General features: G+C 43.7%; 1 protein-coding gene across 1 annotated transcript in view; it reads right to left on the reverse strand.

Annotated features, from left to right (window-relative positions):
* Positions 1-25,569, reverse strand: part of AVEN (apoptosis and caspase activation inhibitor) — a 47,463-nt gene continuing 21,894 nt past the window's right edge. Inside the window, exons 4-7 of the mRNA XM_078596402.1 lie at positions 6,929-6,999; positions 3,454-3,549; positions 2,244-2,808; positions 1-715 (exon numbers count right to left, since the gene is read on the reverse strand). Of these exons, the coding sequence (XP_078452528.1) occupies positions 591-715; positions 2,244-2,808; positions 3,454-3,549; positions 6,929-6,999 (857 nt within the window). The 3' untranslated portion in view covers positions 1-590. The remainder of the gene's footprint in view (positions 716-2,243; positions 2,809-3,453; positions 3,550-6,928; positions 7,000-25,569) is intronic.

Consider the following 25,569-nt stretch of genomic DNA (forward strand, 5'->3'; position numbering starts at 1 on the left):
TTCAATCGGGACACTTTAATGTCTGGAGCAATTCAACATACATGCCAGGGAGAAATAGTTGAACCACAGAAACATACTTGCTGTACTGTTTCACAATAGGCCACCACATTGCCATGCGGGTGGGTTCATATTGATTTAAGCACGAATTGTCAAAGAAAATCTGGGAAATGAGCCATCATCTGCGCAAGCTGGCTCAATAGCAAGTACGGTTGGCACAACGTTGCTCACTTTTTAAGCTAAAGGAACATCAGTCCGAACCCTCAAAGTAAGGAATTGCCAGAAACATCTCAAGCAGAGCAATAACTTAAGGCCCACTCCTCAGGAGGGTGTTTCCAGACAGAGCAAAAATTGCCACCATTTGCTGCCACACTCAAGTTTATTTCACAATTATGATAAGCTATTGCTTAGTTCATGAACAACACACAAAGACAGTGGAGAATATGCCTTCAACCACCGAACGCAGTCAGTCACAATGTCCGACGACACTTCTTGAATTGAACCCCGTTCGTGCACTGGTCACAATTCCTCCAGATCTTCATAGCACCCATACTCTCTATTCGAACTGCACACCGTTGCCTTCCCGACACTTGTCACGCAATCATGCTGTCCAGCCAGTCTTCCAGGTCATCAGTTGAGGTGGGCATTTGCGATTCTGCCTCCTCCTTTGGTGGTGCGCCCATCTCTTCCGCAGCCTGATCGTTGCCGAGCCCGCTGCCTGGAACCGCAAACGCATTCGCAGTAATTTCTCCGACGAGTCCACGCTTACCCACGAAAAGTTAAAATGCTTAGTTTGTTGTCCTTCCCCCGCACCTCTGATTAGCACGCTTGGCTACATACGGCGCGAAAAAAGTTCAGCATTCATACAATATTTGTGCAGATTTTTTTTTAACGTCACATGAGTGTCACCACATCAGATACTTCATCATCCGCAACATTTCTCGCAGCGTGCTTGGCCCATGCAGCACATTCAATAACTTGCTGACATTCCTTAGCTTAGATCTAACATCTGACAGGTTATTTTTTTTTAAGTCAAGATAAGCATAACATGTTTTGAAGGCAAAAGCAGGGCAGACACGACAATGGTAAAAGTTACATGTAGTTCAAAAGTAACAAAGTGTTCTGCTTCTAGGGCTACTAGATATTTAAAACTATGATTTAATTCCAACAGATGCCACCATGGTGCAATGGTTAACACACTAGACTTGCAATCCAGAGGCTGTCGGTTCAATCACCCTGTGTGGCATTTGACACAATGGGCAAGCCTCTTAAACCCCTCTCCCCTCGGCCCTTGCCCACCCAGCAGCACTGTACCAGCTGGATACGCCACAGTCAATCGATCGGCAGGCAACGTGTGGTGGGGTAAAAGTGTGGGCACTCCCACCATTAAAGATAATTGCAGGGCTGCACCTTTATCACCGCAATGCCACTTGATCTATGACACCCTACAAAATCAACGTGCATGGGTAACGTGGTTACCAGTCTCATTTGTGTTGTGTTGTTTGTTTTCAACTCCCTATCCATTACACTATTCCACGTAGCTGCTGCTACTTGAAATACTATGACACAGACGATGACAACGCCGATCATATAAATAAACTGAACATTACGTTCGCAGACAGACAGAAGCCGTGCTTCGTGCGAGTCTACGATTATCGTCCATTTCATTGTGTCTTTATTGCAGGTGGTTTTTGAAAACTGAAAAAGATTCCGATAAAAGTGTAATGGTCTGTGGGTGTGAATGATGTTCCTGGGTGTGTATCGTCAATATTAGAGACACACTCATTTGTAAAAAAAAAAATCTAAGAGTCTCAATGCAGAAATTAGTAAGCAGTAGTCCTCATCTCCATTTCTGGCCCTGATCCAATGCTGAAAATTCTGCATTTCTTTGGCAGGGAATGCTACCACATGACAACTGCCATTGAATTTACACACTTTAGTAATGATACAATTATTTTCAATTCAGGGGGTTAATGATGGGCTAAGTCGACCCTCAACCCTCTGATTGTGAGTCGAGCACTCTGCCATAGCGGCATCTGGCCAGACTAAGCACTGAGTGGAAATGACCACGACGGTAGGAGGAATCGGGCAGCCAACCCGCAAATGTGAAGCCACTCAGCCAGGGCTAAGCCAGAAGACAATGAACACCTTAGCCTCTGATGTGTTTTCTGGTTGGACCGAAAAAAACATCATCACAGAGCTACGGAGCACAACCGTGAAAATCTGCGAAAGCGGTAACTTCTTACCCGCATCATTGGCAGCGGTGTCAGTTAAATCTGACTCGGCACCAGCGAGGTTGTCCAGTCCAGCTGCTGCGCTGGCCACACCAGCCGGCTCCTCCTCACCGCCCGGCGCACTCTCTGGGGAGTGTTCTGCCGGCACAGAGGGCGGCTGCGGTGCTGCTGCCTTGTCTAGTGAGAGCAGGAAGTCCAGCTCTTCATCCAGCACGTCTGGCACGACCTCCACGTTCGCCAAAACGCTTCTTCCAACGCCATCACTATCTGGCTCCTTTGGAGTTGAAGGGCCTCTGCTCTTTGCCTCGGTGACTAAATGCAGGCTAGTGGAGTCCGTTTGGTGTGCGTCTGTGCCGGGCCCTGACGTGTCTCGTGAGTGAATGTTGGTAGTAGTGGCAGGGGAAACAATCTTGGAGGCAATGAGAGTGGTGGTGGTGGCGGTGGTAGTGGTAGAGGCGGCAGCGGTGGTGGCAGGGCTGGGAGCAGTAAAGGCCAGCTTGTGAACTTTAGGTTGCTTAAAGTCTAGTTTAGGCACTGACCATGTTGGAACTTTCCCAATATCCTTGGGGATCACATCCTGCAAGAAAGGCCATGATTTAGTATTAGTTGCAATGAGGTACACTTTATAGTTTCATTGAAAAATCAATACGAAATCTCAGGACTCTTTTTAGTTGTTTGGCCAATTCTCGACCAGCGATATTCAATCCTCTGGTTTGTAGAGGTAATCAAAGTATCTGGATAAAACCCCATGTATAACAGGAGATAACACCGCGTAAGAAAATGCAGATCGGCAAAAGACTTGCTGTACTGGCCACCTCGTAGCCTTGCAATGAGGCTTTTGTATTCAATTAAACCTGTGCAGAGCATCATGACCTGCGTCGATAGCACTACGTTACAGGAATGTGCTACCACCAATACAGGTAACGTTGGTGAAAACAACAACACGTGTGTAATCATGGATGAATGTCCCGATACTCAAACACTTCAACTTAAAAGCCATCAGGAGAGGTGTCGCACTATTGATGCTTGACCTGGACAACATTATGTAAATACTCATCTTCATTGCCGTACAAATGAAGCCACATAAAATGCAATACTCTCACAGTTTTATGCTTTGTTGATGTACGAACCAATAAAAAAAAGCAGAGCAAATGCATATAAAACGGGAGCCTTTATGGTCAGCAGCTCGGCTAATAAAAGATAACAGCCAATCCTTGAGCACCAGGATTATCTCCGGTTCGATGTTGAGTCTCAAGTGACGCGGTAGTCCATGAAGAGCCAGGGCAATGGCCTCGCAGTCAATGGAGAGAGCATCCATCTGGAAGGGAACGTTACACAGCATTAGGTCGTGCTACCTTAACTTTCAATTATTTTGAAAAATCCTTCAACTACTTTACAATTGTGCTGGTGGCATCAGATGAAAGCGACGGAACGAATGACAAGATACTGGGTAAGAGAACGGCCTAGAATGAAGACATCAGTTAACTACTTCCGGCATTACCTCAACTGGTTTCCTCCACAGAACACCAGATGACGTTCCCTTACGTGTCCTGCACGGAATGGCCCATGGAAATTAAAGCGAATCTCATTGCAGGTTTTTTCCAGGTTGGGCCGCATGGTTCAAGATTTCTTCTCTCAAAGCTGTTATCACGCACACACTGCCGTGGGCATCGAGCCGGGCGGTGGTCACGCACGCCAGTAATTCAGCACTGTGGAGGTTCACACGAATGTGTGCGAAAAACTCTTCCTGTAGGCTTGAGGTGCTGTCCTCTGGCTTGCCAAATCAAGGCAGTAACAGCAAATGTGGTCTCCATCTGTTCCATCTGCATGGGATATAGTTTACCCCCTTGCATGCGTGGGTTGTCTCCAGGTACTCTCGTTTCCTCGCATGCAAATGCTCATTAATTGGCCGATAACACCTTAATATATAGAGGGCAGCAGAGCCTGGGGGATAATTTGGTGCCAGCTCACCGCATGGCTGTCTTTCCCATTTGTCTGTGGTTCTTGGTGCCTGCGAGTCATTCTCTTTCTATGAGAGTGAGCAAATACTTTACAGCATCTTGCAAGTTGAAATAATTCTTATCTTCACGAGTTGAATAGCGTTGAATCAAATCTTCTGTGTCTTGAGAGGTATTGTATGCCAATTTAAGCAATAAACTACATCATTATTAATGTTGTTTTTGTACAATGATTGGAGACCACGTGAAAAACCTGCAGCTTACTCCACTTGAGAACCTGGCTTCGTTGCATGTGGCTAGAGCCCAGATTCCAAGCCATATTCTAACTCTTTGAGGACTAATTATGCCTTGCGAGGAACACTTTTTTTTTACAGAGGTAAAAGTGCTCCGTCTAATGCTGAAAAAGAGTTCGACTGGAGTAACTCCAAAAGTGCTGTCATCATCCGGAGGCCGTTCTCTCCCGCGTCGTGATGCCGTCCTCGCTGTGAATGCTCCAAATGGAAATGTTTACATTTCGTTGACGATGCCAAGAGGACGGCTGCAATATAACGTGACAAAATAATACGCAGAGGGCATATCGCGGAGTCAAAAGGCAAGTGGCCAATGTATACCATACACCAATAAGTTTTCACAGATATCTTCCAGTATTTTTTTTGTTTCCAGTTGAGTATCACCTGGATGACCTCAAGGCAAGGAATGTGTTAAGCCCCCAATGCACTGTGAAAGCATTTGTTGACTTAACATCTGCAATTTACCATTCAGCCAATTTTCCATCCAATTTCTACTGAAGTCTGCATCTTAGGTGCCCTTATCTCCTCCACGAGGCTCCATAGCAAGACGGTCTGGGAAGTATAAATGAAATATACCGAGCCCTCTGCTTTGTCTGCCACTGCCAGTGCCATTCTAAACGAAAATGTCAAGCAGATTTCATAAACGTGACCTACCCCCCTTCCATAAAAACCATGCCAAGCCTCAATGTTCTCAAGACATTTCTCAAAGGCAAGTGATTGAAAAAGTATGTTTGGCGCACTTAAACAATTCACGTCTAATTTACTTACCAATGGAGTAATTGCCCTGTAAATTTATGGACCCAGCTAATTATTTACACAAATTAGTACATTAGAACAGTGTGCAGTCCAACTCAGTGGTATTTCGTTTCAGAGGAACAAGATGGCAAAATACCCTGTGGATATGTATGCGGGGATCTGTCAGCTTGTGATATTAATTTCCTTTTATACATTACACATGTAAAGTCGCAAATACAACATCTATGCTGCATAATGTGTACTCTGGGACTGCACTATGGGGCTACTAGTGGGCATTGCTCTGTAAAAAACTTAGATGCTGCCCACTAAATCATTCAACTTTCTTTCCCTTATTATCCCAGCAAAATTAAATGCATTTAAGCAGGTAATTGGCTCGGGGTGGCTGGGTGATCAATGGACGGTTACACCAACCACTGAACCGTTTGCACAATTGATGGCAAGTTCAATTTCCACTTCCACCTGATAATTTATTTGAGGCATCAATACCAAGTTAACTGTTTGCTGTACAACCTATGAACAATTGGAGGCCCATTATTGTGCTGCTCTCATAGCACATGACGCACAGCTCTTGCAAAAGGTGGTGTGTTGCTAGGGTATCTCGCCTGGTTAGGGGGAGAATTGGGTTGATGTGACACGGGGTTGGTGCCGGAGGCTGGATGCTGCTACGCACTGTCTCGGTGTCTGCTCCCATGTTCGACTTGACTAAATTATTGCCTGCTAATCACAGTCGCCTGTGTTTTCATACCCTCAATGCACTTTGTGTAATTCAGAGAAACACAGTGATTGCACACTTGGCTGATTTCAGTTTTCAAATTACATTATGGGCATATCTGAGATATACTCCCATTGCAAAATTTAAAGCAAATCGACTAAACAGTGATAATTAAATTCTTTAATTACCTGGGTAAAGGCAACATCTTGTGAAATTTACCTCTCTAAGGACATCAATTGGTTCTACTGATTGCTAATGTGTTTATTTTGTCCTCTACAACACAAAAAGGTGAAAACACAAAGACCTAATTTTCATGGTACAGTAATTCATCAGCTTTACCTCCTCGACAATTGGCACTCTAGAGTGCTCAACTCGTACCCAGACGGCTGTGAATTCAAATCCCAGTCACGGTTATAACCATCCCATTTTCTCTGCAAGGTCATAAAAAAAAAGTATCACTTTTGTGGATGTCAACATTGGTTGGCCCCATTAAGAGGCTGGCGCCTACCGATGCACGTCAGTGTGAGGACACGCCTTAGACTTAGATTGCGCTAAATGGCAGGCGTTACCAAATTTGTGCCAGATTTACAGTAAAGCAAAATCAAAACTGCACCATCGAACTGCAATGGACACAGCGAATTTGGCTGTAACGGTTCCACCTGAAGACAGAAGCTTGTGTTGCCTCCGAAACGTCGTGATTTAATTTAGTTGTTTTTTCATTTATTTATTTTTTACCTACGTGACTTTACCGAAAAAAAACAAAGAGCAGCGAGCACAGTGCAAAAACACGTATGCATGCATGCACGCTGAACGTATTTTGCACCGTACATAGCCAACTGTGCTAATCGGAGGTGCCGGCGAAGGACAACGAGCGAAAAACACGATCACCAAGCGAAGACGGATGGCGGCCATGCCCACTACGCTGGCTGGCTGCGGACGTGCGACAAGCGAGAGGAGTGAGGACCTGCCCGCGAAACAAACCTGGCGCCGCTCCAGCGAGTCTGCCTCCCACTCCCTCTCATCGGTGAAGCGGAACTGGGCAAAGGCATCGCCTGCACGGGGGGGAGAAATGAGGGGGGGGGCACAGGGTCCAGACTCGGCATCAGCGACAGCCCATGGCAACGCAAACACAGACGGGAAAGGAAACGCCAACAGAGCGCGGGCGGCTTCATTTCAAACACTTGTTCATCCTCCCAATTAAGACTTTATTTCATTAAATAAATACATACGTACATATACTGCAGCCTCGAATTCCATAGCAGATGGTATGTTGATCGATGCCTTTCATGTGACGAATGCCCACAAGAGGTGGGCTGTAAGCCTTTGCCGTGAGACTGTGACTCTGCAGGTGGCCCAGAGATGGCAGTCGAGTAAATGGGGTTGGGACGTATCTTTCTGTTTTTTTCAGTGTTTTATACTCAAACGCCGAGGTTTTTTCTATGCACTTCAATTCTGACATGCAAAACACTTAAAAAATGTGTCCGAATATCCCAATGCATAACCACCCTCTTGACAAAGAGTCAATCCAGGGTTGCCTTGATAAAGGACATCATTATTCTTCTTCTTGGTTCTTTCGGTAAAGTCACGTAGAAGGGAAATAATAAAATAATAAAAATAAAACATGAATTAAATAATTCTCACGACGTTTCGGCCACAACGCAAGCAGCCGTCCTCAGGTGAAGAACAGGTCTGTCAGGCGCTGTCTTTCCGACGTGACTTTACCGAAAGAACCAAGAAGATGAATCCCTGCAGTCACGAAAGCTTTAAATCGACATCATTATTATTATTAAGAAAACCCAACGTGAGCCATCAACAACTCTGTCAATGAAGACTGCTTTACCGTAGCTATGCTGGGAACATTTTTTACAATTAAATTTTAGTTTAACACATGGGATGTAACTAAGGCACCCAATGGCTTGTATTTCATAATAATATTACCACACATTTCACCAGTCATCTTAGGATTTAAAAGCAGCATTCCATTGTATAATGTATATTAGGCTGCAGTGACAGAGCATTTGTATTCGTCTGCCTCATTATGTCCACGGGTCATTTGCTAGGGGGAAATAGGCGTGCCTCAAAATAAACAACAATAAACAAAGTAAATGTAAATTTCTGACAGCAGGCTCCCTCGATTCAATAAACATGTCTGGTACTGCCAGCTCACCGTTTTATAAATACTCAAGATCCCCAAAAAAAATCTGGTAAACACACACACGCAAACACGTTTGTGCATACATACATACATGTGTACACACGCACAAGAGCAGCAACAGCTACCATGAGTAAACAGTGGCAGTAATTAGCACCGGTTGATTGTGTACGGTGCAAAAAAAGTTCATACATACGACACTCGTGCCGGATTAAGTGCACTCTGGCTCGTCATGTAGAGTGGGGGAAGGCCCCCTCGACTGGACGGCAGGGGAGACTCCGGTGTTATTGGTTTGCAAGCCAAAAGTGGCTAATAATTGTACACGTCTTGCAGTCAAAAATCAATGGTAGAGGGCTTCATATGAGACTGCAAATGAGCCCGTTGTGTTTCTGGGGCAAAGTGTTCTTGAGAGTTCATTACACAAGCGAGTACATAGATATATAAATATCCACACCAATCTCTTGAAGGCACCAGGGCGAATTTGGTACAGCATGACCGCGCCAAAAAAAACTTTGAGAATTATTACAGAACAGACTAAAACCATTTGAATGTACAAACCACTTGGGCAATATTTGTTGTTGAGCACCTAAGCGGTGCTGTGGCCCAGCATCAAGCAAAGCTGAGCCATCGTTGTCTCTTGAGTGCTAAATTTTCCCGTACCATACCAGAAACATTTTAAGCTGAACTAACGTAGGGGAGGATCCAGCCTATTTATAAACTACTTGCCGCTGAGCATTTTCTGGAATTGAACCCTGCTCACCAAGTTGTATAGAGCGGTGTGCGAATCGCCATGACCATAACAAAATCTACCTACACGCGCGGCAAAAATTCCTTCATTTCAGCCAAAGATTCCAATCAAAGACTGAACTTTGCGGAGGTTCAAATCTGCACGAAGTCACAACCCTCTGTGTAGCCCAGCACAATTCAATTACGCAATCCTGCTTCACAAATGTTTCATTCCTGGGGACGATTAAAAAAAACATTTTTTTCAAAGTTCAACTATGCTTACATAAGCCATGTAGGCAGGAAACATCAACCAACTTGGCTGGCACATGTCCATTTGCACTCAAACGATAAATATCCCTGTTTGTATTTAAATGACCCCTCCCTTCGACGTCCTGTCATCCCCCAGCACATTCCTCCTCGGTGCCAAGATATATCCACAGCTCTCTTGACGTGCACTAAACTAAACTGTACGATATCACTGAGGCCAAGAGAAATACAAGGCAGCGGCCAATCTTAACAGTCAATAACCAAATTAATTAGAATATATGAATGAGAAAGAAAGATTGCATTTTAACGAGCAACTGCACGAACCGTACTGAATTAAGAATGGCTCAAGGCACGCTGTATTGCTCTGTAACGCTCAGAAACGCTTTGGTCAAGATACTTGGCAAAGTCTGGACATTGTGCTGACAACGGGCATCAACTTTGGCTCTAATGATGGCATAAAATGTGTTCAACAACGGTGGCCAGCGCACGCTCGGAATAGCAACCATCCAGTGTGCGGCGCGTGCGTGTTTAATTTGAGCTGTCTTGCACGTACGGCTGATCGCGAAAAGCATGAAACGTATAAACGTTGCTGCCGTTGTTTTTGCAAGCTCTTCTCATTTGATGTTACTGTTAGAACAACTGTCACGCTAACAAGGGCCATGCAAGTCATATGCACAGCTGAACTGTGCAGCCCGAATGGTTGCAGGCGAGATCTATTGAAGGGAGATTGGTAGAGGGTGCATGATATTTTTGCTCTTCATTGTGATGTGTGACCCAGCTGTCCTGTGAAGTCTGACAGTAGAGTTAAAATGCTTCCTTGTGTCTCGTTCCTGATAATGTATAATGGGGATAGAAATGTAAATAAAATCAATTATATGACTACACACAGTATATAACAGGAACAAGCAGACGAAGCTATAGAACAGTGTCTCTGCGATTTTCATACTGCACTGAATCTGGGCATCTCAAGGTCAATTCCCGGTGACGGCTAACATCGTCGGCAAGTGACACCTTAACCATCTTTCACAAATCCACATTGACCAGCATGGTAAAGTATGGTCAAGCAACCCCCATAACATGGCATGGGTAGGCTTTTTTATCAGGAGTGGATTGGGAAGAGTTGTGAATTCAAATTATTATTTTAATTTGATAAGGAAGAAAATAACTGGCGAGCACAAAAATAATCATCGTAATGAACTTGCACGATGGTGTATTCAAATTATTTCTTTAAAGCACCCACACACAGCTGCCAACTTGCTTGGCAAATTGAAGTTTAACGATATTGTGAGAGCAAATACAGAGATTTCCAATGATAGAGACCCCAATGATTCCTAATGATCCCCTTACTTTACACTGAACAGGTGGATATTGTGAAATCGATGGCTCCATATCTCATGGAGGAGAGTGTTCAAAAAATAGTTAATACTTGTATTGAGATTGGTGGGAGTCATGTACAAGCTTTGAATTTTAATGTTGTTTTGGCTCTAATTTCTCCGTATTATCTTCGTGCAGTATATATGTCAACGGATCGCAGTAGAAACGGGACAAACCATAACCTCTTCTTGGTTCTTTCGGTAAAGTCACGTAGAAGGGAAGTAATAAAATAATAAAAATAAAACATATTTTATTATGTTTTATAATAAACATAAAACATATTTTATCATGTATTATTTTTATTATTTTGTTACTTCCCTTCTACGTGACTTTACCGAAAGAACCAAGAAGATGAATCCCTGCAGTCACGAAAGCTTTAAATCGAAACAATAACCTGTTGTTCTATTGGTGGGCACGTACATTTAAGTCTTCATTGAAGCTGGCAGCCCAGGCTGTGCAATGACTGCCCAAAAATCCATATTGTAAAAAATGTGGTGTCGCTTAAGTCAGCTTTTTTGCCACTACTGCATGATAATTATACATTTTCAACTTGACATTTAGCATTATCTTAAAGGTGATATAGAAGGTGTGCCTGCTGCTAAAGGGACTTCAGCAGTAGATTTGAATGTTATAAAGGGAGGTTTCACGTCTCGTGACGGGATAGGATGTTTATGTTTTTTTTATCTAATTTTTGTTTTATTGCTTACAATTCTAGAGATATACATGCCTATGCTCTATATTGGTGTTTAATATAAAGTCATTTTGGGCTACTATTTATTTCTCTTAATCTTTAAAAAATTCAGCCTTTGATTTGTGAGAGCTTGGATGACTGCATCTACAGAGTCTCGGTGATAATGTATGCCTCATTGTGCAATATTAATGTTTCTGTCCCTGCTTTGTTGATGCAGTGCTCACACAGCACCACAGATCTCCCGTCTAATATAGCCGGGCAACTGGCTAAACAGCATAATCCGTGTAACAAATCAAATAAATCTTGACTTAAAGCTTTCGTGACTGCAGGAATTCATATTCTTGGGTCTATCTTCTTGGTTCTTTCGGTAAAGTCACGCAGAAGGGAAATAATAAAATAAAATAAAGTAAACATAATAAAATAAAATTCTCACGAATTGGTGTTTAATATGAAGTCAAGACACTGCAGACAGCTGTCTTCACCTGCGGATGGCTGCTTGTGTTGTGGCCGAAACGTCGTGAGAATTTTATTTTATTGTTTTATTTTTATTTTTTTATTATTTCCCTTCTACGTGACTTTACCGAAAGAACCAAGAAGATGAATCCCTGCAGTCACGAAAGCTTTAAATCGAAAAATTATTGGGTCTTTTGGTAAAGTCACATGGATAGGTTCAAAGACTTTACCGAGAGACCCAAGAATATGAAATCAAATAAACTTAAACTTATTTTATGTTCAAAAGTTATTTCCAAAATGTGACTGATAGTAAATGATTTATGGTTGAGGAAGCGTCTCTAAAACTGACTTAATCATGTGGTTGGTTTGGTTCCTAAATTGCCCATTATTTTGTTCCGAATGATCTTCACAGAAAAGTTGTGTGTACATGCGATAAGAGGCTAATGGGTCTATAGTCCCTCACGTCAGTTTTTATCACACTTTTTTTTAACACAACAAAGACCGGGGCATCATTCCACTATTGAGTCGTTTCATTTAAGCGTCAAAATGTAGTAAATAGGTCCACAAATTTTGTTCCAACAACTTCTTTACCGATGTCCGGGAGGCATCTCTCTCTTCACTCGATGAATGGCCGAGTTGACCTTGTGAAGCGTGGCACACGGGGAACTTAAAGCTCTTCGTCTGAAAAATATTCCCTTCTGTTGCTATAGAGATCTGTGTAAAATTCCTCCACTAATTTTAAGATCGCATCTCTACCATGTGATTATGGTTACATCTCTCGAACCCCAAGTGCTACTATTTGTCAATCGCCAATCATAAATCTCCCTTTTGCTGCTTTCATGCGTACGTTGCTTGCGATGGCGTTAGTTCTGTGTACTCAATCTTTGTTTCATAGCGTCTCTGTCTCTTTCTAAATCTCTACTCTTCCTAAACATGGTTTGTTGTTAACAAAGAAATTTGTTCACTTTACTTTTTAACCTTGCCAATTAAAGACATCATAGTGACTCTTAATAAAGGCAAGTGGGTTTGGGTAGGACGTATCGCTAAAAACAGTGATGAACAAACAATGAGGCTGGTGACGGATAACAAGGCCGAAGAGATAACACACCCAACAGGACGACGAGTACGGAGATGGCACGATGAGATCGGCTCACATGGCATCAGAAGACTCTGGGGGGAAAGTGACAATGTGGGCAGGCCTTCATCCAGCAGTGGATCATGGCTGCTCATGACCAATTGGATTGTGTTTCAATAACGTGCTTGTTAGGATTTAATACACGAGAGCTGTGATTTTGCATTTTTATATATAACATGTTCCTATCAACAAATCAGTGCATCCTTATCCACATTTGACAATACAGTTATTCTGAAGGTGAATTGGGTATCATTATTACAGCCCTCATCTTTTGGAAATGAGATATCACATCTCACTAGGTTTTCACCTCGTTATAAATAAAGGGCTTGATTGATTGAACACATTAATGCAATTTATCATAGAAACAAACAGCAGCCCCAAGTCCCGCGAGAATGACGGTAATAAACCAGCCAACACAATGAGAAACCTTTAGGGTTCAATGGTAAGTTTCATGGGCAGTTGACAAGAGTGATAAGTGAGCTTCTGAGACGATGAATTAGGAAAGAGGGACAGCAATGAAAGAATCAGAGGTCACACCCTCTCCTGCCTTCATATAATAACACTTCCACCAGTGGTGAGAGAAGACGCAGCATCCAAGATTCAGTGCTTTGGAGGGCCACTGCAACAATTCTGCCGACCTATGATGTGCCGCTCCCGCTCTCTTGTCGGTATTTACGTGGTGTATCAATGCCAAATTAATTACCAACAATTAATAATGTACTCGGCACTCTATTGCGAGGGTGACCTTAGGGGGATGCATTTCCAGTGGAACAACGTAATTAGCACGTAATGGCAACGATTAATTAAAAGACGGGGAAATTGTTATTTAAATGCCATGAAATATGTGGGCATGTTCTTATAGTTCTTGCCACAGGAATGTGGAATTTGTTGTACCACCTGCTCAGGGTCACATACTTCTCTGTTTCTTTGAGCAAAGGAAACACTTTTACTTTTAAAATACTTCGTGCATTTAAAAAGTCTGAAAGAATGTCGTCACATGTTACCATGAGCACATTTTAGACAATCCCAATATATAAATGAGATCTTTGCTGAATGTTTAGGCAATTACATGGATGGAAAAAAATATCGTAAGTGCTATTGTACGCCGCTGTATCAATTTGTCAAATATTAATACCGTATATGCCTTTCATCAGCTCTAAGAGAAACGTGTAATGGACTGCTGGATCAAGCCATATCCATGATGAGTCCAGAGCTGTCAATTTCCTGGTTGGTCAAATGCATCTCTGTTATAAACCGCTACAGATAAAGTTATTTTCAGATATAACCGGGCCAGGTTCCAGATAAACTAAAGGAGCAGGTGAGACATAAATCATCCTTGTGATATAGTCAGGGGCGCTTTTAAGCCTTTCTTTAAATGGTGCATGTTCACAAGCACAATGTGTTACCACTTCCATTTTCAAACAAAAGACTGCATTACGATTGTATTATTCGGTCCTTGCTCTGTTAACTGTCGGATTAAAGTTGAGCAACATTCATACGAAGCACAAACTTTATTCCAAGGATGCACGGCAGTGCTTCCATCCATGCTGTGTGTATGAGGCCCTTTATTCTACAACAATGATGATGGTGATGACGGTGATTGATGATTGATGCCGATTTCCTACCCTTGGCAAAACAATTGTCAAACATACCACTGCCTCGTTTTTTTACCATCACAGTTCACACCCTGGTTGTTCCACCCACTATTCCTTCACACAATTCCCAGCATTGCTTTGTGCCATGTTTTGGGAGTAAAAAAATAAGTATTCTTCATTGACACCTTTTGATTATGTTTCTCCGTATTGTTTGACAGCGGCCCTATCTACCAATCATTTATCTGCTTGCCAAATTCATATCCAGGAAATTGAATTAAACCTTTAAAAATTGATGCCTCCCGAAGGGAATGACACAAATGTCATGCGAGTGCATCATCCTTCCAAATCTGCCCTACTTATAGCAAAGCGCAGAAATACTAAGCGGTGCTTTCCGTCTGTTGCTATTTTCTCCTCAATATGCCAGACAAGAGGATACACCCAAGGTCACAAAATAGTTCGAACGCCGGACAAAAGATACACAGAATCGCACTGCATGTGGAGAATGCTAAAACCCCATTGTACTATTCAATTCAGGTAAAAATGTTTCCCAAACATAACGTCGCTTAGTATTTTCTGTGAAACTAATGGCCATGGCTTTTTGCGACTTCATTGCTGGCTCGATAAAGAAACCTTTACAATGGGATGTATTTTTGCTCTCGCAAAAACGTCTGATTCATTGTCAATGTGTGGAATCTCGCCATTGTAAGAGGACTTTTGCAGTTGACCATCAGATCCCAATATCCATTCTATTGCACCAGGCTCAATTATCATCATAGACTTCAAACAGCATTGTCTTCTATTGACACATGCAAGAAAATCTGCTTCAATTATATAAATTATAACTTAAATGCTAAAGCATGTATATACAAGTGGATTTCACGATGCTGTACAAGATAGCCATACGAACATAAATGCTATACTCAAAGGTTTTACGCTATGAATGAGCACCCAAGCTGTGTGTCTCCGACTGACACACATCTAATAAATAATTAATTAGTAAGAAAAAAAAACATCCAAAATTATAGTGAGGAGTACTGCAGTGCCATCACTGCAGTGATGCGACAAGAGAAAGTATCGGAATAACATCACGGTGTTATCAATGGAGGGCTCGTGTCACTTCAAAAAATGTTTGTACCTAAACAAAGCTTCCAACTTTTCCCGAGAGAGAGCCTAAGACACACAACTTCGGAAATTCTGTACAAGATGAGACGTTTATCTACTGGGTTAAATCCTCCTCCTTAAAGCAGGGTGCGTACACACGATACGCCTTAAAACAAGTATATCATTTGGAGATATTGGGGTGGAGTGGTGGCACAGTGGTCAGTACGTTGCACTATGAACCGGCGACCCGAGTTCGATTGCCAGTCATGGTTCGATAGCGTGGAGTGATGGGTGACATCTGAACGAGTGCTGGGCCCTGCCCCCTTTTCACCAAACGCACAGACCGGTGCTGTGAAGTATAGTCACACAATTCCCATGACCAAAACAGCGTGGGGAGGTGGCCTTTATCCAGCAGTGGTGTGACAGGGCGGTGAATGTTTATGAGTTTTACAAAACAGCTGATTGTGTGCAAGATGGCACTTGTACAGCACACAACTGTAATATGAGAATTTAGGTTATTTAAAGCCATGGCATTAGGTTTTCATATAGGCGATGTTAAATTACAGCCACTTTTTCTGAATAGTTTGTACGTGTTTGCTTTAAAAGAAAAAAAAAATCAATTCCCACAGCAAATGTGAGAACTGATGTATTTTAAAAAGGTTTGAGAACGGAGTGTTAAGACTTACACAAACTACTTAATTTATATTTTCGGTAATAATCAACCCCTGGGAAAGTTGTGAGCAGCTCCCAGGCACAGGGCTAACTATACGAAGCAGAAGGCTCCAAGCAGATGAGGATAGAGGGGCACAAACAGACAGACGTTGAGACACAGAGATGTAAAGCAAGAAAGACAGGAACACAAAGATACAAAGAAATAGACTAATGGATAGCAATCGACGTGGAGAGATACACAGAGACATAAAGGCAGAGCGACACAGAGAGAGAGAGGCAAAGAAACAGAGATGCAGAGATGTGGAGAGAGCAACACAGAGCAGAGGTGTGCAACTGTCGCCGTGGGGGACATTTGCAGCAATAAGTGGGGCCCTATGCAGGCACACACAGAGACTGAGTGAGAGATAGACAAGCAACAACCCCCGTTGGCCACTCAGTGGCGGTGGTGCCACCACGGCGCTTGTGCCATGCTAGGTACAATTTGAGGTGTCGAAGGCTCACTGGCAGGTCACGGGACAGACCCAGGTGCCGTGGTTTGACTGACTGAGATGGCTGGCAAATGTGTGCTCACCACTGTGCCAACTTACAGTGTTTTAGTCGCTCATTGTTGTGAGCATCGTTCCATTGCCCTCCGCTGTTGCTGAAGGGTGACTGCCTCCAACTCCCCAGTAGCGCACTTCACGAACCTCCTCCCGAGTAACTGATCTTGACACTACTGGTACCAGTCATCGGCAAGTCCAATTATCTCCACATCCTTCTGTACCACATCAGTCTATCTCTAATCCATGCCGCGCCCATTTAGCCCCCCTATCTGGCCAAATAGAAACTGCTTGGGCCAGTGGTGGCTGGGCATGTGGGCGACATGACCCAGCCAACGCAACCTTGCCTGCCAGAGGAGCTCCCCGATGAGACTTTGTCCATACCTTTCAAGGATCTGCGAGCTCCTCACACAATCCAGTCTAGTTAAACCCAGGATGGATCATAGCAGAGGTGGGACAAAGTCATTGTTATGCAAGTCCAAGTCGAGTCGCAAGTCATCAAATTCATGACTCGAGTCTGACTCGAGTCCAAGTCACATGACTCGAGTCCACATCTCATAGGTGGGACAAAGTCATTGTTATGCAAGTCCAAGTCGAGTCGCAAGTCATCAAATTCATGACTCGAGTCTGACTCGAGTCCAAGTCACATGACTCGAGTCCACACCTCTGGATCATAGTGAGGCTCACCTGAGTGTTTCAAACTGGTATAGATGTTCCTTTAGAGGGTGACATTCCGCAAGCATAGAAAGAGCACACACACACACAGTGGGACAGACCGGCAGACATATGGAAGAAACAATATAAGATCAACAATCAAAGGTGAGGCTTTAAAATACAGCTAATACACAGAACAGGAGGTGGATACGAGCACAACCCTTGAGAACAAGATCATGTGTGCTTATAATCAGAAGTTTCTCCTTTGCCTTCTCCATAACAATGTAGTGTAAGCACGTGTTGCTTATATCAGATATGTGGTTATATACAGTGTGCTTATATCTAACTTGCACTTCAGAATGCTCACCCATTCCTGGCATACAAATCGTCTATTTCAAAAGCAAGGTCGTCAGTTTCCTGCAACCGTTTATTTATTGAGAGGCAAAACGTTAAATGTGTTTTTCGCCATTTCAATTTGGGATTAATCTTTCGACAGCGAGGCAGACTGCGGGCATGAAAAAATACATCTGGTTGTCGAATGTATTCGCTAATTCACTCCACACTCCTTACTCTGATGCAGTGCGCATGTTTTACATAGCTTTCATCCCACCTCAAAGAGAGGCATGACATTCGATAGCTCCATACCAGATGATTGCCCTATATGCCCTCTTGATCACAAGCATGACTATATTCATGCAATCTAAGCGCCCACCATTGAGAACACTTGACTCACCATGGAAAGGCGACAAGGTTAAATTTAGATTTAAAGCTTTCGTGACTGCAGGGATTCATCTTCTTGGTTCTTTTGGTAAAGTCACATAGAAGGGAAGTAATAAAATAATAAAAATAAAACATAATAAATTAATTCTCACGACGTTTCGGCCACAACGCAAGCAGCCGTCCTCAGGTGAAGAACAGGTCTGTCGGGGAGACAGCGTCTGAATGAAACACGCCGTCTCCCCGACAGACCTGGTCTTCACCTGAGGACGGCTGCTTGCGTTGTGGCCGAAACGTCGTGAGAATTATTTTATTATGTTTTATTTTTATTATTTTATTACTTCCCTTCTACGCAACTTTACCGAAATAACCAAGAAGGCGACAAGGTTAATTTATCCCATCCTCCCTCAATAGTTAATAAAATAAGTATCACTTTGTGGGAAGTCACCAGTAGCTGTATAACAAAAATGACTGCCTCAAACTATGCACGGACCTTTTATCAATCGTCAGCTGAATCAGTCTCCCCACACTGTGCTGTTCGAGGGGGTTATTTGGCCGTACGTCACTACACTGGTCGGTACAGGTTTGTGAAGACGGGAAGAATAAGACGTCAGAGCATAGAAGTGCAATAAAACAATGGATGATGTTGCTGCACTACCTGATAAAGTAACACCGCAGCAGCAGCCTACAAGCACCTGTTTGTATGCATGGCGGCCACCCATCAAAGCACAACTCAACCTTGCTTGGCCTCCAAGAGCTCATGAGATTAGACACATTCTGTGTAATTTTCCTCCCACTGAACGAATGCCGAAGTTCACCACTGGCTCAGAGAAAGCCAATGGAGATGAGCACCACACCACACGCTCGCGTGAACTTGCGAGACATTTTTACTTGACTTTCTGATGCTGAGGTCGAATGTTGTAATTAAGTTCCGGAATAGGGTTACTGCCAATATAAACACCACGATCCAAAGATGATCCCCCTTAGGCGAAATTCCCAATACTCATCTCAAGTGAAGCCACTGGATACACTGTACTCTCATTATCCAAAAGAAGATTATCCTACAGCATTGGATACCCCCCGGATGTTCAAGCTGGACAGAGTAGAGACCATAATAGTACATGCCACCATTTCTGGGAGATTTCCAACAGTGTAAAACATCTTGTGATGTCAGATTTGCATGGGAAATTGATGCAAAATTGATCAATTACACAGCGTTTGTTTTGTAATTAAATTGAATTAGGTTATGTAATTCTTAATCGGGTAACAAAATGATAAAATATTGACATTGTAAAATACTTTTTGGATAGCTGCTCATTGGTGGCCCGGAGCCACTGATGGTAATTCCATATTAGTATGGTGGGGCCCTGTCTCCACAGTAATACCTACCATAGATGTATTGGTAACATTAATTATTGTTATAGTGACTCAGTTTTAAAGCTGATTTGGCCATTAATTGCGACAATCTTGATTTGAAGTTTTCGTGACTGCAGGGAACCATACTCTTTGGTTCTTTCGGTAAAGTCATGTAGGTATAAAATAAAATAAATTAAATCACGACGTTTCGATCGCAACATAAGCAATCGTCATCAGGTGTAAAAACCACAGCAAGATTTTTTTTTATTGAAACACTTTCCTCTGCTCTTAATACTCTCAAAACATAATGTCCTAACATTGCATTTTGCTCTTTCTCGTACAACTTGTAAGTTGGAAAACTTTCCGTTCTAAGACTGCATTTTGTTTAGAAATAAACTCTTGTTATCAGTTGTTCATGAATTGGGAGAAAAAAAAACAAGCCTAACTTTAGCCCACTCTGACTTTGAGCGGCTGAAACCTAAAACATTTTTCCGGCCCAACCATATATGCATTTAATTTATTTTTACAAACGTAACAAGTGAGCCATGATGCCATGCCCTCAGCTGAGCTCAAGACCTTATCAGGTCTGCATACACACACTCACAATTTAAAAACCACAAAACTCACTGCGCCACGCAGAGCACAAGCACTTTTGCTCCAATGAAAATCTAAATGACAATCTCACCTGGCATGAAACAACAGGTATTAAATAGTTTGTGCAGGATTGTCAGAACGCACGCATGCATGCATGCATATATGTACGTACATACATGCACGCGTACGCACATAACATCTACAGGGATCCTAAACAGTTACGATTATATCTGAATTATGAACTCAATTGTTCAGATAATACCCATAATTCAATATTCTTGCCAACATGTTTTAGAGGCACTATGTCAAAATGACTCTTTATGAATAACATGCCACATTTTATCACACTCATAATACTATGCCAACATTACAACCTACTCCTCAGTACCTTGTACATTGTTCATGGCTTTTGTTGAATTTTACATATCGCGTTAATGTGTATTTGTTCAAATAATGTACATTCAGGATAAACAAAGACAACTCACCCCTCTTGGACTAGGAACAAGTGATGGGCCAAATGATGTCCGCGAGTGTTTATTGTGACTGGCACCACACACGAAGCGATGTGATGGAGCCAACATCGCACGAGACTGTCCACCTTTGCCTCTTCATGCCTGATCTTAAACACATTCCTGCGGAGGGAGCTGGTAGGAACGTTGGGTTGCTCGGTCAATGGCCAGGGTCAACGGCGGCGTGGTGTATTCCGCAAATATGGCCGACTGTGAGGGCGGGCACAAGCCGGCGTGAGTAGGTTAAACGTTGAGTTTTATAAGGGCACCACGGGGTGACCAGCCCCTCCCCACCCAGCCCCACCCCCCACCCAGACCCACCCTCCCCACCCAGCCCCTCCCCACCCTCCCCTCCCCACCCAGCCCCTCCCCACCCTCCCCTCTCCACTCAGCCCCACCCCTCCCATTTTTGGATGCACGACGAACGGACACAATAATCCCCTGTGGGCTGGTGGAACCAGATGGTTCCTACCAGTATCACACCATATCAGGTACTCATTTCAGTCTCAGTGAACATATTTGAGGGCTATGCCATGTCGAGATACCAATTGCCACAGGATTAAATATCAAACCCAAGTACTTTCTAACATGGCAACATTGTGCAAACATGTTAAAGTAGAGCCCAGCAATAGGTTGCTCAGGCCACTGCTGGCAGAAGGCCCTCCACTATAGGGAGCTCTTACAGAGCCTCTTCAGATGTTTTTTGGCCAACTCTTCTCCGCTGGCCAGATGTCTTGTAAGATGTGAAGAGTATGCACACGCTACCTGCTCAGACTAACTCTGGTGCAGGGTGGACAGAGGTGGGAGGCTTTAAGAAACGTGTCCATTGTTTCAACTGCTGTGTTGGGAGATCAAACTCGTGACCGCTGAATTGCAAGTCTAGTACGCCGAGCATAGCGCCAGTGGCTCAGAAAAGCAGCCCTTGGTACACGTTTATCTATAGAGGGGTTATGAGGTTTTAAATAACGGAAACATAAAATACATAAGTATCTTCACGCTAAAATACATAGACATTTACTTATACACATTCTCACCTTCATTATCAATCGTTTAGATATAATACAGCTCTGGACATACAAAAGTCAAAGATCCCCATAATAGCCTTAATAGACTTCATAGACTTTCGGGGCAAGTGCTGTTAGTGAGCACCTATGAAGGCCGGAAAGGTACACGAGTGGGTGGATGGGTGGTCAGCATCACGGCCGGCCACCTTTGTTTCCCTAGTGGCGTTGTTTACACACATCGCACCAGCTACTCATTTGAGTCCGAGTTGACATCGGGGAGGCCCACGACCAGTTCAGATATTCGTCACCGGTATTGGCTGTGAGCAGGAATCGAAACAGGGAAACTGGGTTCGTAGCGCAACGCGCCAACCACAACAGTGCAAACGTACACGTGCAGACCCAACGCACGCACATGCACACAAGTACAGACCCAACACACGTACACACACACACACACACGTACACACACACACGTACACACACACACACACGTACACACACACACACACACGTACACACACACACAGATCAAACTGGCTACCACTTGTTCCCCAATTCGCACAGCTGAACAGAGGTTAATAATAGACAGCTGCAGATTCAAGTGTAATAATGAAAGGCCACCAAAATTAGGGGTCACCAATCCCTGGACTGATTGCATCTCCAAACGAACCGCCACACCCATCATTTCCAATCGATGAAATGCAAATAATTTGACATAAGACTGTGTTTTCAGTGATTGAATCCACAGGCTCCCCTTGTTGTGCGGGAGAGTAAATTCTCCGCCAGAAATCTGAACGGCCCGGGAAGATTGGGTTGGAAGGCTGCAACGTGTGGGCGAGGGTTCAGTCACTGGCTGACACTAGGGCTTGCTAATGAATTAGGCAGTTTGCACTGCACTGGGAGATTGTAAAAATATATATATATATACATTCCTCTGCTTATTCCTATATAAGGGCACAACAATTATAATCAATACTAAACAGCCATGCCTTGGTCTACTACCAGCTGAGCTGAGGAATCTATTTTATTAATTCTGATTTCATATAAATGTGCCCAATGAATGCACAAAGTAATCAAGTAACCTTTATTTAACCTCACTATATATGAAATGCGATGACACATTGTACTCACGATGCAACTACTATTTAAACCTTGTGTATTTATTTCTGTTTTTCTCCATTTTTCATTGCTGCCTTGACCACAGCTATGTTCTTCTTATAAGTCCGCTCATCGATATTGGACATGGAGATGCTTTGTATTTTCGTTGTATTTCTATGTATTCTTCGTTGTTAATATTAATGTTTTCAAATAAATAGATTCCTTCCCTTATACCAGATGAGAGCACGATCAAATTATATCAACACCGAAGCTACTCTGTCTTTGAATATCAGCGTAAGCATAAACGTGTTCCGTTAGAATTGTGTCTATGAGAACTCACAACAATTTTCACAGCAACGAAAGTCGTTGGCATTTTGTTTGGGGCTGGAAGGGGACTTCAAGCCAAATAAAATTATAAACTAATTTCGTCCACCAGGTAAACACATTCCTAAAAGGTGACGCTGTGTTTGGAGCTCTAGCCCCACAATGAAAAGGGTGCAAATTCGAATTCCAGTTGGGGTTTGAGTAATTCATCCCAACAGGGTCAATAAAATGGTCCTCTTATACTGGCCCCTGCCATAGAAATGTGGAATTTCAACCACTGACTGAGGACCATCAAAGGATAATCAAACTTTCCCCGTTGACACATTTAAATGTGAAAATGCGTAGAACTTGTAACACGCTTGTCGCTGCTGGCAAATATTTATTTGGCTTTGGCCAAATCATTTGGCTTTGGCCAAATCAAGCACGCATGTGTCAAGCACACGAGAGACCTTGATGGGGGCATTCGTTGCGTGCATCTTCAAGGTGCCCTGTACAAAACCGTGCATCTCAGCCGTTTTGCCTGCCCACTTTTTTCAAAGACATGGATCGAGGCGCCAGCCGCTTGCCCAGGCTGTTAAGCTAAATGTAAATAAAAAAAATTGTCCAATTTGAGTAATGCACTGCCCCCCCACCCACCCAGCTGTCAGTGAGCCCACTCATCGCTCCCTGGCCCGAGTCACTTTTCAGCAAGTAACGCGTTTGTTATGCAACAGTCTCACAACGCTCGAGCAGCAATTATTGTACGGCTATATTGTTTGTTTACTAAAGACCCTCTCTCCATTTGGCCAGGTCGTGGCTGTTGTTGAACTGATCATTCGATGGGTGTTGCCAGCTCGAATCCTTATCTAGAGTCGATTGAGCTCATGATCTTTCTGGGTTCGAAAAGTCAGTAGGGATGAATGAACGGGAAAGATGAATATGCCAGGGTAACGTTGAACAGAGTTGAATGTTGCCCAATGACTTAGTTAAGCAGGAAGATACTTTAACTTTGACATTAAATTGGTGTAATAAAAAGATCCAACTGGTGATTCGTTTTTAAAAATGCAAAGTTTGTAATTGCAATTCTACATACACAGTAATTAAAATCCACATTATTTTAACATTTGGAATATATGACTATAACACGCAAATGCACGCTCTTACGAAGTACATCACAGGGCCTTAAATATCCAGTTAACAGGCAGCTTTAATAATGCATTATGGAATCGCTGACTGCAAACTGCCTCAATCTCACGCGCAGGCTAAATACAAATCTTCCCAGCCATATCATTTATCGCGGCCCTATTATTTCAACCCGTCTCGGCGACCGTAAAAAGAACAACAACAGCAGCAACACTAAGCTTTAAACTATGAAGACCTAACAACTGCTGCCAACACCAAACATCAGCCAGGTTGACAAGTGCAGCGCACACATGTAGCGGGGCTCTGGCTGAACTCTCGACCTCCCTAATCCAAGTTCACGAGCCTCCCCACACCCCACAGCCCTCAGCCCTTAGCCCGTTATGGAGCCTCACCACGCACGCCTTGCGTGTGCGGCAGCAATTAGTCCCGAGGACCCAACCGTCAGACGCTCCACGCGAACACGCTCGTGCGTGTGCGCACGTGTGAGGTACGAAGCAGACCGATAATAAAATGTGGTGGGGGGGGGGGGGTCGTGGAGGTGTGGCTATGCCTTGGAGCTCCGCCCTCATTGTGACATACTCGAGCTCCCATTGTCCACTCCCCACAACCCCCAAGCCAGCCGCCCCCCCCGGCCCCCCCGGCCCCCCCCCCACCCTCTCCCTGGCACAAACGAACTCCCACCCACCCCCCCCACCATGCTGAGTTACTCATCCAGGCTAGGACACTGGTCGTGAAGGAGAGAGAATCCCAGAGGCAGCGGCTGAATGGGACGACAAAAACGCAGGCTGCGCGCGGACTCCAGCAACGGTGCCCGGGAATGAACGAGCAACGGCACGGAACCTGCCGACCGTCAGCGGGTGAGTGACCCCCGGCTGCGTGCGCGGACGCAACGTTGCCTCCGTCACCTGCGCGCTATTTGAGTTTACTGACGTACACGGAGATGCTAATTTGAGGGTTCCTGTTCTGAATAAATAGCTTATGCTGAAGGAGCAAACAAGTTGACGTTTATTTGGTCGTTTTGGCCACGCGAGTGAGAATCCGGCCGGACTGCGCCATGGTTACACAGCGCAAGACTCACAATTGTAAAACTGTGACATTTCAAAACCCAATGGGTGGCTGATTGCTGGTTTTGGGATCCATGAAATGAGCACCACTTTGTGGTAACCCAAGAGTAATCGAGCTATGGATACACTTGACTCTGGTATGGGAATGAGGAATGTAATCACTAACTTCAGGCCACCTGAAAATATAACCATCACAACTATATTTGTATATGTTGTGGATTGGCTCTACAACACACCGGTGTGTTGTACTAGTGACGAATTCGCCACGTTCTGTTTACATGACAACCCTTACAAGTTGGCTGTGTCGGGTGGTGGCGGGTTTAACGACACATTTATATATTTACGCGATCTAACCCCAAAAAACCTCTATTATGGACAACTATGCTCGTTTGAGCTGTGAGCCACTTTTCACAGCCTTCGAATTGAACAGAAAAGTAATAATATACTGCATTTAATGCGACCAAGCACAGCCAAG

The sequence above is a fragment of the Lampetra planeri genome, chromosome 7 (assembly GCF_965212315.1).
Source record: "Lampetra planeri chromosome 7, kcLamPlan1.2.h2, whole genome shotgun sequence".
Lineage (NCBI taxonomy): Eukaryota > Metazoa > Chordata > Hyperoartia > Petromyzontiformes > Petromyzontidae > Lampetra > Lampetra planeri.